At 38.1% G+C, this 14,738-nt stretch overlaps 2 protein-coding genes across 3 annotated transcripts in view; one reads left to right on the forward strand and one right to left on the reverse strand.

The window, feature by feature from the left end:
- LOC145469483 (malignant fibrous histiocytoma-amplified sequence 1 homolog) overlaps positions 1-1,048 on the reverse strand; it is a 12,654-nt gene extending 11,606 nt beyond the window's left edge. The window contains exons 1-2 of the mRNA XM_081453220.1: positions 866-1,048; positions 1-366 (exon numbers count right to left, since the gene is read on the reverse strand). The exon at positions 1-366 is cut by the window's left edge and continues 924 nt beyond it. Of these exons, the coding sequence (XP_081309346.1) occupies positions 1-298 (298 nt within the window). The 5' untranslated portion in view covers positions 299-366; positions 866-1,048. The remainder of the gene's footprint in view (positions 367-865) is intronic.
- Positions 1,049-1,172: 124 nt separating this feature from the next.
- Positions 1,173-12,173, forward strand: LOC145469494 (dynein regulatory complex subunit 5-like). 2 transcript variants are annotated; one of them, XM_081453233.1, is made up of 14 exons: positions 1,173-1,291; positions 2,494-2,567; positions 2,703-2,767; positions 3,739-3,817; positions 4,457-4,584; positions 5,250-5,293; positions 5,658-5,767; positions 6,384-6,485; positions 6,952-7,027; positions 7,698-7,815; positions 9,031-9,214; positions 9,558-9,675; positions 10,721-10,780; positions 11,390-12,173. In XM_081453233.1, exons 1-14 carry the CDS (start codon positions 1,259-1,261, stop codon positions 11,546-11,548), a joined length of 1,350 nt encoding a protein of 449 aa, XP_081309359.1. In that variant the 5' UTR covers positions 1,173-1,258; the 3' UTR covers positions 11,549-12,173. The 2 variants fall into 2 exon arrangements, with proteins under 2 accessions (XP_081309359.1, XP_081309360.1); XM_081453234.1 differs by lacking the exon at positions 1,173-1,291 and adding an exon at positions 1,988-2,214.
- Positions 12,174-14,738: the final 2,565 nt, after the last annotated feature.

Below are 14,738 nucleotides of genomic sequence, written 5' to 3' on the forward strand. Positions count from 1 at the left end.
TTGCAAAGCAACTAAACTGTGCTGGAAGACGTAAGAGGCCATTGTCTGGTTTGTTCGGACTACAACTCATAACCAGTGTCCTAAGTTGTGTGGCTTCACAGAAGCCATCAGGAATCTTCTTGAGATAGTTTGAAAAAAATCGAAGGTCCTGTAGTCCATCAACACTAGAGAAATCCGGAAATTCATCTGGAGTTAACGGATCATAACCTGTCAGATCCACTGTAATGGCTCCATTTTCTGTTGTGACTGGTAAATCTTTGGGTGGCATATTTATGAATTCAAATTCACTGGCAGCCATTGTTGATTCTCAAACTACCCAAATGCAGTTAGAGCTTAACATCTTTGTTATCATTAAGCTCTATACACCTTGAAGAAAATAACAACAACAACAAAAAGTCATTGGCAAACTGTTTCAGTCAAATACGACTGTTAATTGGTGAAGTTTCCTTTTTTTGCTTCTTCTAACTCTTACTTTTACTACACACTTTGTTATCTGAAAAATGGAAATTAATGAAAATCAGACTGGACTATCAATGGAAGATTATCGTATTTCACATGTACTTATTCATCCATGGACTAAATTTCCGACATTATATTTCACGCACTGCACCGAAGACAGAGCCTAAAAATCAGGTAAGCTGATAACTGCATGCATGTTGTAGTCGATCCTTTAGAAAAACCTGTCCGGCTGCCGGACATAGAGACACAGCGAAATTTATAAGTCATGGATCTGCTGGTAAAGCTCGCAGTTTACACACACATATCTGGCTTATTTTTACTATTAACAAGGGCAAAGAACACGACAAGAAGGCGACATTACACGGCATGCCATAAATTAAGTTAAAAACCTTGGTTCTTAGCTTACCTTTCAATTTTCCATCTTTTACATGCTTGTCCCTGACAAGATTGAGCAACTCACGAGCAGGTTTCGAAATAAAAACATTCAGATTTTGAAGCTTCCCCTTAAAAAAGGGCGTAGATCTTTTATCATAGATCTTTGGTATTTACTTCCTATACCATTTCGGGGAAATAACCTTGTTAGAAGTTTCATATCATATTTATATTTTGTCCATGCAGGAAACTTCAAAACTTCCCAATTTTCGTGGAAGGACTCGGCCTGGACTAGCCCATATTTTGCGCATGTACTTGTACTTGCTCCATTGAATCTGCTGACCACAATTGAGCCTGTGAGCCGCCATCGCTTGAACCGCCATAGCAACAACAACTTGACCATTTTGTGAAAAATACGAGCTTGAAAATGGAGGTAGCTGGAAGGAAGGTCCCGTCTCCGGTAATACTTGGCCACTGATAATATTATTAGGCTTTATATTATGTGTTGTAAGGTCTGCTGGTTTTTAGAGATGCGAGGATTTGGTATATTGCTGAACGCTAAAGTAAGCTTGCTCCTGGCAAAAAGCTTGCAAATCCCCCGTAAAAAGAAGAGAAGTTCAATATGGCACGACTTAGACAATCATGAACATTATAAGTCGAGCATCGTCATAGTACCTTTAGAAACAATGTTTCATAGAACTTAGAAAATGCTTTCATTCCAAATTGTGCTTCTAGTGAAATGTACTGCACAATTCCAGGGTTTAGTTGTTCAGGTTTTAGTTGTTCAGATTTACATCAACTGGCCAAAAATGTTGTGTAAATGTCACAGGAGCCCATCACCGAGTGATGGGCTCCTGCAGCTGAGCAAATGCCTCTACCCCTGGGATAACATGTTAAAAAGGACTAAATACAGAACAGAAGTAACTTTCATTCAACTTGCATTTTTTTGGTGTTCTATGAACTGTAAAAAGATATTTAATTAAGTACTTTGAAAGTAGGTCTATATATTTCCCTTCAATCAAAGCTTTTGGTAGCACAGTCATGTAAACTACAACAGAACAGAGTTTTCCCTGCCCCTTGTTCAAACTTCCCTTCTACCCATGTCAGGGATGGCAGAGTGTATTTTGAATTGGGTAGGGAGGTGGGGGGGGGGGGGGGCACTTGCAAGCAAACACCAGAGGCGCTAACTTGTAGGGGGTCTGGAGACATTTGTAAGATTATTATTTTATGTATTTTTTGCTTGAAATTTCACGGGACTGCTAAAGCTCCTCCAGTGCCCCTGGCCGTCCCTGGATGTGGTGTCCAATTTCTCAAACCAAGTGCAACTGCTATTGTCAAAAGTAGACCCACCCCATGGGCACACCACCAAGTTCAATGCCCAAGGTATGGAGGATGTTGAAGAAAGATGTTGATGTCTCTATTTGATTATTCATAAACCGGAAGATTGATTCCTGCAAGAATGATGCTGATATCAAAGTAATAATGCATTTAGCCATCAGAATGGTGCTAATTTCCAACAGAGGCAAGAAAAAAGCCAGGACATATAGCCTTATAGCTTGTATAGAAGTCTACACTCCCTCCTTCTCTCCCTCCCTCTCCCTCCCTCCCCTGGGTATAATTTCCAGATGGTGATTTCAAATCTGATAAATATTTACTCATCAGATTTTCGCAACAAAAGATAACCCAGCAGCTGATCCAAGACAAATGAGACGGATTATAGCTGAAGACCCAGACTGGTTAGTAAATATTAGACTAATATTCTTTTTGTAACTCTACAATAAGAATCCTTCCTAAAGCAGACTTGGTTGTTATCGTCATCTTAGAATAAAAGGGTTTTATTCATTTGTATTATTCTTTTCATTCTCTTCCAGGAGTCTGGCAACTGTTCCACTTCTAACAGAACTCTGTGTAAAACACATTGTTGGAAACTTTGAAGGTAAGTTAGAAGACAGTATTTTACATTACACCTGTTGACTATTTAAATACAAGTACATGCTTTGCTGAATAATAGAAGTTGGTGAATTTTTTAATATATTGATAATAGTATGATTTTAAACTAGTCATTGTCCTATTTGGATCCCCATGTAAATAAGGCTTGATTGTCCCTGCTCTCTCAGGTCCAATTCCTGAAGACGTTTAGGAGGATGAGCACAGGCTCATTTTCCTGAACAGCGCATGGTAATTGAACCTACATGTACGTCAGCCAGTTGTCTCTTCAAGTCAAACTTTTGGTTTCAAGTGCATTGTCTATTAAACAACACATACATGTAAGACTGTCTTTTGACTGCACTAAGTTTTAAGACTAAACTAAATTAACTAAACTAAATTAACTTTGTTTAATGAGGGTAACACACAACAGTCTTACAACTGACAAACCCGTGGCCCTCAAATTCCCGATCGAATTGGAATTTAGAAATGTTGATTTTTGTGGAGGGAGAAAAACCGGAGAACCTGGAGAAAAACCCTCAGTGCAAGGACGAAAACCAACAACAAACTCAACCCACTTATGACACTGGGTCCAGGATTTGAACCCCGGTCACATTGGTGTGAGGCGAGCTCTCTCACCACTGCACCACCCCTGCTCCTCAGATAAGAAAAGCCTCAATCATTGATCAACTCATACCAGAGATATTATTATTGTTAATTGCATACACAATGCAGATTTTACAATTAGCAGCCATGTGATCAGATATTCTTTTAATTTGCCTTTCATGATGTGCTCATGTCAAATAAAAATCCCAAATGTGATCTGCCTGACAAATGTTTGCTATTATCAGTGACTATTTATTAATCCAGAGATACTCATAGATGTGTTTGCCAACCCAAGTTTTGTATTTTTGTGTCAAGAGAAAAAGTATTTGAAGCCCAGGTTCTTCAGTATGTAATATTCATTGATTTGGTTTACAGACAACCCAATTCTCGATGACCTCCTTCCAAAGCACAAGTCAAAAGTGCTTGATGCCCTGTCCACTGAAATTGCTATGAAGTAAGTACAAGTTTGTGACGAAGCTCATTACAAATAACGTCTGCTAAATTGGAGGATAAAATTATTATTTAGCTCTTATTAACCGAGCTTAGTCAGTCTGTATAGGAGAAATCTTGATCTCGGTCATGTGCGCAGACCTCACTGCATTCAGTCTGTACTCATGACCTCGGTCAAGATTCTCCCATACAGACTGACTTAGCTCGGTTAATAAGATGTTTATTATATGGCACAAACAAGAACAATTTAATTTGTTTAATGTAACTGCTTTGTGCAAGCTGAAATTTTGCTTGTGAATGGCAATGAGCTGAACTTAATTCTGCCAAAGTTTGCTCGTCCTCTGTACTTTTTTTTTCTCATCAGACTTTTTGGCACTTCCATAAATAAATATTGCCAGATGAAAATAGTCAATGATTTTGCATTTTAGTTTGCAGCTTTTTCACTGCAAAACATTACCAATCTAGATGCTGGTCTAGATGGGAAAATTTTGACCACTTTCAATATCAATCTCAATCTCAGCCAATCAAATTCGTGAACTTGGTAGTTCCCAGTCCTCGTGAGACAGAGCCTTATAACAAAATAATAGTTAATTCTTTAAAGTTAATTACTGATCAGCCTTCGATAAGTCTTCTTTGATGTCAGAGTTACAGCTAATCTGGTTTCTGATGAGGGATACTGGAAGAGGTGTTGTAAAACAAGATGGGAAGTGTGTGATATCAATGGGCATGGGAACAGCTGGAAGAGAATGTATTTTGAAAGGAATTTAGAAGGTTTGTAAGACTTTTATAACAACATATGGTATATTAACTTGGCATAGCTGGCAAAGGCAATCATACGTTTGGTCAACTTGTAACTAGTGTTACACAACACTGATGATCTATTGTTCACTCAAAACATGAATTTGGGCTGCTTTTGCTTAAAATGAACTGACAGTAGTTCGCTCACTTGCAATTTTTGCTTTGTTTCCAAGTTTTCAAATGAATATACCCAATGAAACAACACAACTCATGAACTGAGTTTGATTCAATTTGAAAATCAAGCATGACATTGAAAAGATTATGCAAAACCGTAAAATTATATGATTTCAGGTATCAACTTATTAGTTAACTTAACTAACTTGTAAAAGTAACTTTTGTGAGTAAATAATCTTAGTCCTGAAGGGAACATTGATGTAAATTAAAGAAGAAATTCGTATCGCAAAATAAAATTAACTGTCCTGATAAGGAAGTCTTGCAAAATGGCAAAATGATGATTGTGCCAAAGGACAATAATCATGTATTTGTACATTTAAAGTCTGGAAAATTTGTCTTTAAAAGGATACAAACCCTACATAAAATTATACCTATCCCAGTAGGGATTTTATTAGTTCATCAACCATAATTTGAATTACTTAAATTATTTATAATTTACATTTTAATTTTTATCTGTTTGTTAGGTATTATTGAAAATTTTGTCCCAGAAACCACAGATCCAACTCTAGTAAGTTTACCGGTCATTTAACTTTTAGATTTAGTAGGTCCAAGTACAAGACATTTACTTTAATTCTTAATCCTTAACTTTTGTACTGGATTCAGTCAGATAATGCCAGCTTGCTTTTTGGGTGGGGTGCTTGATTCTCATAGTGTCCCTTTTTCCAGCCACAAACTAGAATCAGTATAAATGAGTATTCAAAAATAATTGAGTGAGTTCTGGATAACCATTCATCTTGGCACTGATATCTATAGTCTAAAAGCATTAATTTTATTTGAGACAAGATTCAGGGCATGGAACTTACAATTTATCTTAACTAAAGACCAGCAGTGATTGTTAACCAGTAGTAAAATGAACATGTTTCTATGAACAGTTGAATGAAACCCTAAAGCTGTCAGCTCCGTACGTGAGAGGGCTAAATATTAGACAGCTCTTACCTCCTGTGAAAGAAACTTTGATCAAAGATGATGATGCTTCTGAGACGTAAGTAAACAAAAACGTTAAAGTTTCCAGTTTAATTATAAGAGCATGCGTGAAGTGAATAGTCTTATTTGCAAAGAAATAAACACACAAATTTAATTTACATCCTTTGTGTCAAAAGTTAAATGTCTTTGCTGTTGTTATGTTTCTCATGTTTACCTCGTCCAGCCCCAACTACAGTAACTGCCTCTTGGTCTCCAAGGAAGAGTGATGTTCTTCTTGTCTGATGTAATTTGCATGTACATAACTGGAGAGTTTACAGCTTGGAAGAACTCAAAAGTTTTTATGAACACAAGGCACTTGCCTGGGATACACTGCAAACGCTGTATTTGAATTCTCTCAAGCTAACTTGACTGCTAATGCATTATCATCATTATCATCATCATCATCATCACCGATGATAACCATTAATGATCAATTCATCTACAGTATCTGCAAACCAACATGTAATTAGCTAGTGTATTTCTTTAAAAAGTCGTGAAAAATGTTATTTGAGATGCCATTCATTTACATGCCATAGAAAGTGTAATTCTGCAATCATATTACCATATGAAAATGTACCTAGCCATAGCATTCAATTGATGTAATCTTATGAGGTTTTATCCATTTGATCTTTCAGCGGCAGTGACGCAGGACAGGATGGCCCAACCATCGATCATTTTGACTTTGGTCTTATCACTCCAGCACTTGTTCATCTAGAAGAACTACACTTGACTTATGGGTGAGGGGCCATGTTAGTTTTTTCAAAAGCCAGTGAACTATTTATAACCATGGCTCTGCTCTCTTTAAGTGTTTTCGGTAAGATCCAGTTGAAATGGAAATCTGACAGATGCTGTACTGGGGCAGCCACCTACATCAAATCTTATTTTCAACCTAATGATGTCAAATTAAATTTAAAAAGATCAAGTCCTACAAAATTATGTTTAACATCGTCAGGCATGTTCAATACATCAGGTCCGGGTTGTTCGAATTGTGGATAATGCTGGACATTCATTGGATAAATCACTATCCAGTGGATAGCGTAGTTTTTTTTGTTAACACTGAGCCACTGGATAGCAATTTATCTGGTGGATAGCATTATCCAGCCTTCAAACAACCAGGGCTAGCATTGTAGGGCACTTTAGAATGCAGATTTCTTTTTTCTTTTTTCTGCAGATTAATATTAAATAAAATGTTTTCCATGACAGGGTTCGTGATTGTGGGATGAACTTTGAATGGAATTTATTTCAGTTTACTGCTAGAGATTGTCTTCTGCTGGCCAAGGTGAGTGTTTGAGAACAGCTGGGTTCTATACAAATATCTACAGATACAGTACTTGCCAGTTTAAATCCAGAAAATGCATGTGGTACATCCCATTCCTTCCTTCCTTTTCATGAGGATCTCAACCAAGATTCTCAAAGACCTTGGTCAAGGATTTTTTAGGATCTTCTAGGATCTTTAAAATTATTGCCAGGACCTTGAAAGATCTTGTCCAAGATTCCTAGAATCTTTAAAGATTTTGCTCAAAGATCTTGGCAAATACCTTTGAACATCTTGAGAATCCTTGCCAAAATCTTTCTTTTATGGATCTTTGTAGTGTCTCTCAAAGATCTTTTAGGAATCCTTGAAAGGTCCTTATCTTTAAGACCCTTTAAGGATCTTTGTGTTCTTGTATGCTCCTCAAAGATCCTGTATAGTTTTTCACCAGGGTCTTCCTTCCTTCGCTCCTTTGTTCATTAATTCACTGGCTCATTATTATTGTCCATTTGTTCATCTGCCTATCCATACATCCCTCTGCAGTGTCCCATTCTGCCAGCTGCAAAACAGCGAGACTCATCCCCTAGACCCATGCTGGCATTTCCCAAAATGGCCATTGAAACATGATAGGTGTTTTTCCATATTTCTGTGCTTGGGTCATAAAAATAATGCAGTCTTTCATTATTTTCCATCTCAGGCCGTCAAGGCTTGCCACACGTTAAAGGTATTCCACCTTCACAGAAGCGGCGTGGATGATGAGAAAGTCCGAGTCCTAATAAGTCATGTACTGGACCATCCGTCTCTTCTAACTTTAGGTACGTAGAACACACACAGGAGTTCATACACAACCAATCATAAATTCAGTATGAATCCTTAACTTTTTGACATCTCCCCTAGAGGCATGTGTTGGTGAAAACCTTCACTCTCGTAAATGGCAAGTTATACTTGTAAAATGACCTTCTTTAGGATTTTCATAGCAGGAAATGGTTTGGGTTGGTTTTTCTAGTGTCACCCACAGAGAGTTGGGATAATTTTCCATCCGTGAAACAGAGATTCTCCTCCCCTACATGTAGCTTGTTTGCTTTCACGAGATTGGGGCCGACGGAGACGTGCTCATAACAGTTTATAAAATAGCCCAAAGAAAAAACGCACGCTGATTGGATAAATATTGTGTAAACTTACATTAAGCAATTAGATTATGAGCTCGAGATTTGCGCCCACGCATAGAAATCGAGAACGAATAATCTAATTGTTTTAGTGTAGATTTACTAGTCGTTCAAAAGTTGATCTAAATCCTCTTCACAGACACTTCGAAAACGCCAAGAAGCGGCCGCCATTTTGTTAATACGGGCACACTACTATGCCACTCACTGTCTATCACAGAATAGATGGTGAGTGGGGTAGCCAATCAGAGAACGGCATTCGTGATAGAACGCCAGTAGATTTATACTAAAACTCGATAGAAACACAGGACTAGCTGTTTTGATCGCGGGATTCTCTTAAAGAAATAGAAAACATGTTCTCCGTGTTTCTATCGAGTTAAAGAAACTCTCGTAGAAGTTTCTTAAGTAAAGGCTCAATAATCCTTGTGAGAAAGTCAGGTTCCTATTTTGCAATGTCGTCATTTGAAGTTGGCAGGAGGAGGCAGCGTGGCTGCGGGGTTAGGGTGCGTGAAATCCAGGGGGCGTGAGTTCAAGTCCCTCTCTGACCTGTTGCTTCACAGTAGCCGAATTCAACGCCTTTGTCACACTTGCAAAATCGCCTCCTGCCAGTTGGGTTGTAAATATTGCTTGTTTAATTTGAATTGTATTTGTTTCTGACTTGTAATACTAATTGCTCGGCCCACTAGCCTTTCGTGTACTATAAACACTGACTGAGGGTAAATAAAGATTGTTTATTTTTTTTATCAGGAATCTCGGTCGTACTGGGAACTTCTTCCTGTTTTCGAGCTATATGTCATTCCTGCATCAAACTGTAATGATATTTGTCATTAAAGATCTCGTTTGCATGTAAATATTTTACTCTCTCAGATCTTTCACATAACAAGATCAGTGACAATGGAGCGAGAGCTGTTGGCAAATTATTGAACGGCCGATGTAACCTTACGACTCTGAACCTTTGTGATAATAAGATACGATCAAACGGTGCTGCTGCTATAGGACACGCCTTGGGTAAAAACATCACACTCGCATGCATTAACCTCAGACTTAACAGGTAAAGATGGATTTACAGCACGCACAATCAGTGAATAATGACCACGTACCACAGTGTAGTGATAATTTATGTCTATATGTATTTTTACAAGGACTGCAGAAATTCTCGCGAGCTTATTGGCTAAATTTTATTGTCAATCTATAAGCGGACAGACACATGAATTTATAACTTATGTGATAATTTATTCTAAAAAACAAATTGACGTCCGTTTTTCCTGCGTCTGTCCTGTTATTGACAATGAATTTCGTCATAATATTCTAGCAATTCCTGCCTTAAGTAGACTGCACTAGCCTAGTATAGTACTAGCTGACTACTACTATCGACATTTTTTTCCTTCTCATAGACTTGGAGACGATGGAGGTCAAGCAATATGTCGCTCATTGTTAAAGAACAAGACTCTAACACATGTACATCTTGGCAGTAATGATCTTGGCGAGCCCACTGCTGCTATTCTGTCAAAGGTATTGAAAAACATTTCGGGGATTATTGTCTTAGGCCTCGTCCACATTACGGCGGATGAATTTGAAACCGGGGCTTTATTTCTACGGTTAGACCTACCGTCCACACTAATCCGTCACCAAAATAGAACTTTCTGAAAACGCTCTTCATACCGGAGGAATTTAAAAACGCCGACCTTGCGCTCTAGTGTGAACGGAAAACATTTTGTGAACGGAGCTTTTCGAAAACGCTTTTCAAACCGGAGGAATTTGAAAACGCCGGCCTAGCGCTCTAGTGTGAACGGAAAACGCTTTTAACACGGAGCTTTTCGAAAACGATGACGCTACTATGATCATTTCCTTTTTTCTGCCCGAGTTTTCCTCAAACACAAATCCAAATGACCGGTGATTACTGCGTTTTCAAATTTCTCCGGCGTAGTGTGGACGTAAAACATTTGATGGGTTTTCAGAGTGTAACCTCCGTTATCAAATTTCTCCGGTGTAGTGTGCACGGAAATCATTTTACGCGTTTTCAGAGTGTAACCTCCGTTATCAAATTTCTCCGGTGTAGTGTGCACGGAAAACTTTTACGCGTTTTCAGTGTAACCTCCGTTATCAAATTTCTCCGGTGTAGTGTGCACGGAAAACATTGGACGCGTTTTCTGACGTTACAATGTTACAGGATTTGGCCAGGGACAATCCTTGCGCAAAAGCGTTGTTTGGCTAATAATATTTTAAAAAGTCGTAGAGATTTCGGCTTCCAGCCTAAAACGTTCCGAAAACTAAAATGTAAGAGTGCGAGATGAAATTTATGCGAAAAGAAAGTCTGAAAAATGTGTTTAACGGTACAGAAAGGAACAAAAGTACTATATATTAAGATTACGGTATTATTTTGGCAACGGCTTGGGGTCATTGCCTGCTTACCATGACACAGTCTTTATGAAAATATGGCTATGGCCCAGGGAGTAGGTAAATAATATTCTTGTGGACTCGTCACTAAGTGCGTCAACAAAGAATTTTCTAGTTTTTTGTGTACTTGTCTGGACTAATTCATTTATTGCTTCAACAGGTTTTAGAATCCAACAAAACCTTGGTGGATCTTAATTTATCATGTAACACAATCGGACCGGTGAGCGTTTTCACTTTCTTTGGTCTTCTTTGATTTATAATTTCGTTGTTGATTCGCCGAGTAATTCGACCATTTCTCGCCGAAGAATAATCAGTGAAAAGCACGATGCTGTTGTCAGCTGAGAAAGTTTTATTGTTACAAGCTCCAGGTTCGCTTTATATTAGTAAGAAAGAAGGAAAGCCGTACGCCTTGCTCAAAAAATGTTTAAACTTAAAAACTAATTTGAAAACTCGATGGCTTCTTTTTCTTGGTAGTTTCTTTTCTTTACGTGCTCTCACTTGTTTTTGTTTTCGTCCTATCCCAATTTGAGGGTCAGAATTGGAAACAGACAAACACGTTCCCAGGGTGTGGGGCTGTGAAAAAGAGCGACCCTGGGAACGAGATTGAGAATAAAGTTGTGAATGTTTTTAAGTTTTCTTCTTTCTGTTTGCAACGTGTTGATCAATGTTTACTTGCTTTGGCTACTTTTGTGGTTGGGCGGGAACGTTGGAAAACCAAACAAAAAGATGGCGAAGAAGGTTTTAAAGTCTTTATTGTTGGTCACCTTGAATCTCGCACAGCGAACGGGTCCTGGAGAAAGGCGCTAACTTTCGTTTTTCGTTTTGCTAGGACGGTGGAAAGTCATTGCAAGAAGGCATGGAAGAAAACACTGCAATAAGAGCCATGGATCTGAGGTTAACGGACGTCGGACAAGAAAACGAATACTGTATAAATCAACTTTTGAAAAGAAACAGAGAGGAACAGTACAAACAGGGACAACTAAGCTAACTGGGAAAGTTTCTCTTATAAATATGAACAATTTATTAGTCAACTTCTTCGCAGAAGAAAACCATAGGCTTTTACAAGTGTTGTGACTTGTCTGAACCAGTGACATTGTAATTTAAGTTTAAATTAAGTTTAAATATATTTGCCATAGAATCCTGGCGTCCTTTTTACAAAATTCTTAGCCCAGAATCGACTTTAGTCAAACTAGTATCCTCACTGTTTTCCAGACATTATAAGTTCTGCTTCAATGTCAGCCGCGGAAATCTATTTTCATTAAATGGTGCGTTTAGCTGTGAAACCGACGCAGTCGTGAGTTGATTTTTTTTTTTACGTTAGCGAGGGATTACATCAAAGTTAGTCCTTGATCTTTAATATTTGATGACATTTATCACCTTCATTTTTTAAAAGTTGTTTATATCTATTTCTTGCACAGTTTGACACGCTAATCAGTGGGTCATGTCTATTATTTTGCTCCACGAGTCCGTGTTTAAATTTAACAATCCACAGGTCAGAAGTTATATTTCGAGGAAAGAAAAACACTGTAGATACTCGTGGGGGTCAGGTTGGTATTGGTGATGTGTGTCTCTTGTAAATAAAACTCAATTGTAAATAAAGGAATTCTATTTTATGTACATGTTGTTGTTATATGGCAAGTTCTGCGAGCGGGCAAGATGCACCTAATCCTGCCTTGTGATTGGCTACCGGAGCTGGCAATAAAGGGGCTATCTCGCCTCGCTTTGGACTGCTCTATTACTAGCGCGATTAAGTGTACGCGCACATTTTGGCGCCAGAGCTGCCATGGCTCTCAGCCATCTTCAAATTCACCGCTTCTAGAAGGTTTATTCACATCTCCGATAGCGTTTCGCCTCTTTATCAGGAGAGTCCATGATAGTGAAAGCAGCATTAAAGTATTGTCTCCATACAAAGCAAATTTGGGTGAAATTTTTCTCTGGACAACGTGCGCATGAAAACCGGGCAAAACTTACATCTTGGTGATGAGGTCGAGTGGTTACGAGTCACTTATAAAGCACGATGTCCTCTGTGATTGGTTAGCTTTCAACAGTTGATTGTACAAAAACTTGAACGACAAGTCAATCTTCAGGCCCGTATATATACGCGAAAGCCTCCTCGGACCTCTATGAGATATATGTGAATGTCATGCAACGGCAAAAGCTTGGAAATTCAAACGTGTTCTATTTCAACTGACGAAGGGCCCTGTCGAGCTGAAAATGTTGTAAAACGTCAAGTTCTTTAGAGGGGTTAATTATGTCTGATGAAACTAAAACGTCAGCGGGATAGGTAATTTTTAATTGTGGACTTTGAAAACGTCACAGGAAAACCGGCAATTACGATAAAGAAGTTTCATCTACAGATCTATGATCTAACAAAATAATTAATGGTCTAAGAATATACATGAAAAAATTACTCGATTCTGATTGGCTGAGAGCAGTGCAGTTCAAGTGTAACACCAGTGCAAAAAGTGTAACACCGGCGCAAAAAATGTTACACCAGTGCAAATTACACATCGTAATTCTAAGTTATGATTGGCTGAGAGACAAAAGGAAATTTTCTAAGCCAATGATATCACATAATTCTTTAAAAAACGTTTAAAACAGATCTAAAAAAGTAAAATTGTCTCTAAATTTTCGACCGCTTTCTGCGGTCTTCTTCAGCCCGGAACCAATGGAAATGTCAATTCCGCAATTAAACAGCATCCGGAAGCCGGCCACGATATACATCCTATTTACGCCAACATTTTTGAAACAGGTGTGAGCGGCAAGAACAAAAGACTGTTTCTGGAATCCTTGCACTCTTTCTTAGACAAAAACTCCGTAAATGAAAGAGCAGCCTTCCCAAGGGTTTACGCGTCACTGGTTGCCTCCCTAGGGGGCAACGAACAATAACGTCCCAGCTTATTAAAATTCTGTGAATCGCGCGAAATCATCATTCTCGGAAGAAGACCGCAGAAGGCGGTCGAAAATTTAGAGACAATTTTACTTTTTAGATCTGTTTTAAACGTTTTTTTTAAAGAACTATGAGCACAGGTAGCTCCAACAGTTTTAGATATCACATAAAATGATGATGAAAATTTTGTGCGGAAACTTTGAAAAAAGTTTTCTCGAAGCGGTTCGTGCAATTTCAGCTTTTTGAAAAACTCACTCGTGCAAATTAATTCCAAATTGAACGAGAAAAACCGTATGATTACCTCTACAAAATGTTTACCCTATTTCAGACAAAAACAGTTCAACGAGCGTATGAAAACCGGGTAAAACTTACATCTTGGTGATGAGGTCGAGTGGTTACGAGTCACTTATAAAGCACGATGCTCCTCTGTGATTAATTCCAAATTGAGCGAGAAAAACCGTATGATTACCTCTACAAAATGTTTACCCTATTTCAGACTAAAACAGTTCAAAACCATAGTCTTGTTTTGTAGGATAATGGCGTGATAAAAGAGTAGTCCAGCCCTGTTATATACTTTCTTCAGTCCGTCAGAAAACATGAGAAAAGTAATCGGAAAAAAAAGGCTACGGAAGGAACTGAATGTAAAACTACGTTATAACTTGAAGATACTAATTTAATTATGTATCAGACTAGATATTTACCCATTTTGTTTTTGTTTTGTTTTGTTTTGTTTTCTTTTGTTTTTTTCGTTTTCTGCATTTTGTACTTTATGGAATGAATTAACCAACCCTCTGATCTCCAACGCGCTGATTTTCTCTATGCCTGTCGTCACGCAACACCTCGGCATGGAAGATTAGTTTGCGTTACGACTCATGGGAGATGAGAAGATGCCGAAAAACATAGTTTTGGGATTGTTCTTTAATTTAGAAAGTAGACCGTTATGCTGACACTTTTTGTCCTTTTTCAGTAGTAATCCGTTGAGATAATACAAAGAGGGTTTAATATATGCAATATATTTTAGCTTTCGTTTAATATTGTCTCCCTCGTTACTAGTGAAGTATATTCATATTTTCAAAATAGCAAACATTTTTATTAGTTCACCAAAACTAGTTATACTATAAACTGCTATGAATTGCGTCAATGCACATTCTTAAACAACATGAAGAGAGGGTCAAGTGACTTCAAACTATTCAATTCAAGGCGGAAAAAAAGCCTTCTCGCTTCTTTAAATTTCTAAAGAAATGCTTTTCGGTATTTTATATATTTTGCGGCGTGTTCATCCATGCAT

The sequence above is a fragment of the Orbicella franksi genome, chromosome 15 (assembly GCF_964199315.1).
Source record: "Orbicella franksi chromosome 15, jaOrbFran1.1, whole genome shotgun sequence".
Classification (NCBI taxonomy): domain Eukaryota; kingdom Metazoa; phylum Cnidaria; class Anthozoa; order Scleractinia; family Merulinidae; genus Orbicella; species Orbicella franksi.

Coding starts and splice junctions, on each gene's coding strand:
- LOC145469494 (XM_081453233.1), top strand. CDS start 1,259: ATGGAGGTAGCTGGAAGGAAGGTCCCGTCTCCG. Junction 4,585..5,249: donor TTTTGAAAGGAATTTAGAAG/GTTTGTAAGACT, acceptor TCTGTTTGTTAG/GTATTATTGAAAATTTTGTC. Junction 10,781..11,389: donor CATGTAACACAATCGGACCG/GTGAGCGTTTTC, acceptor TCGTTTTGCTAG/GACGGTGGAAAGTCATTGCA.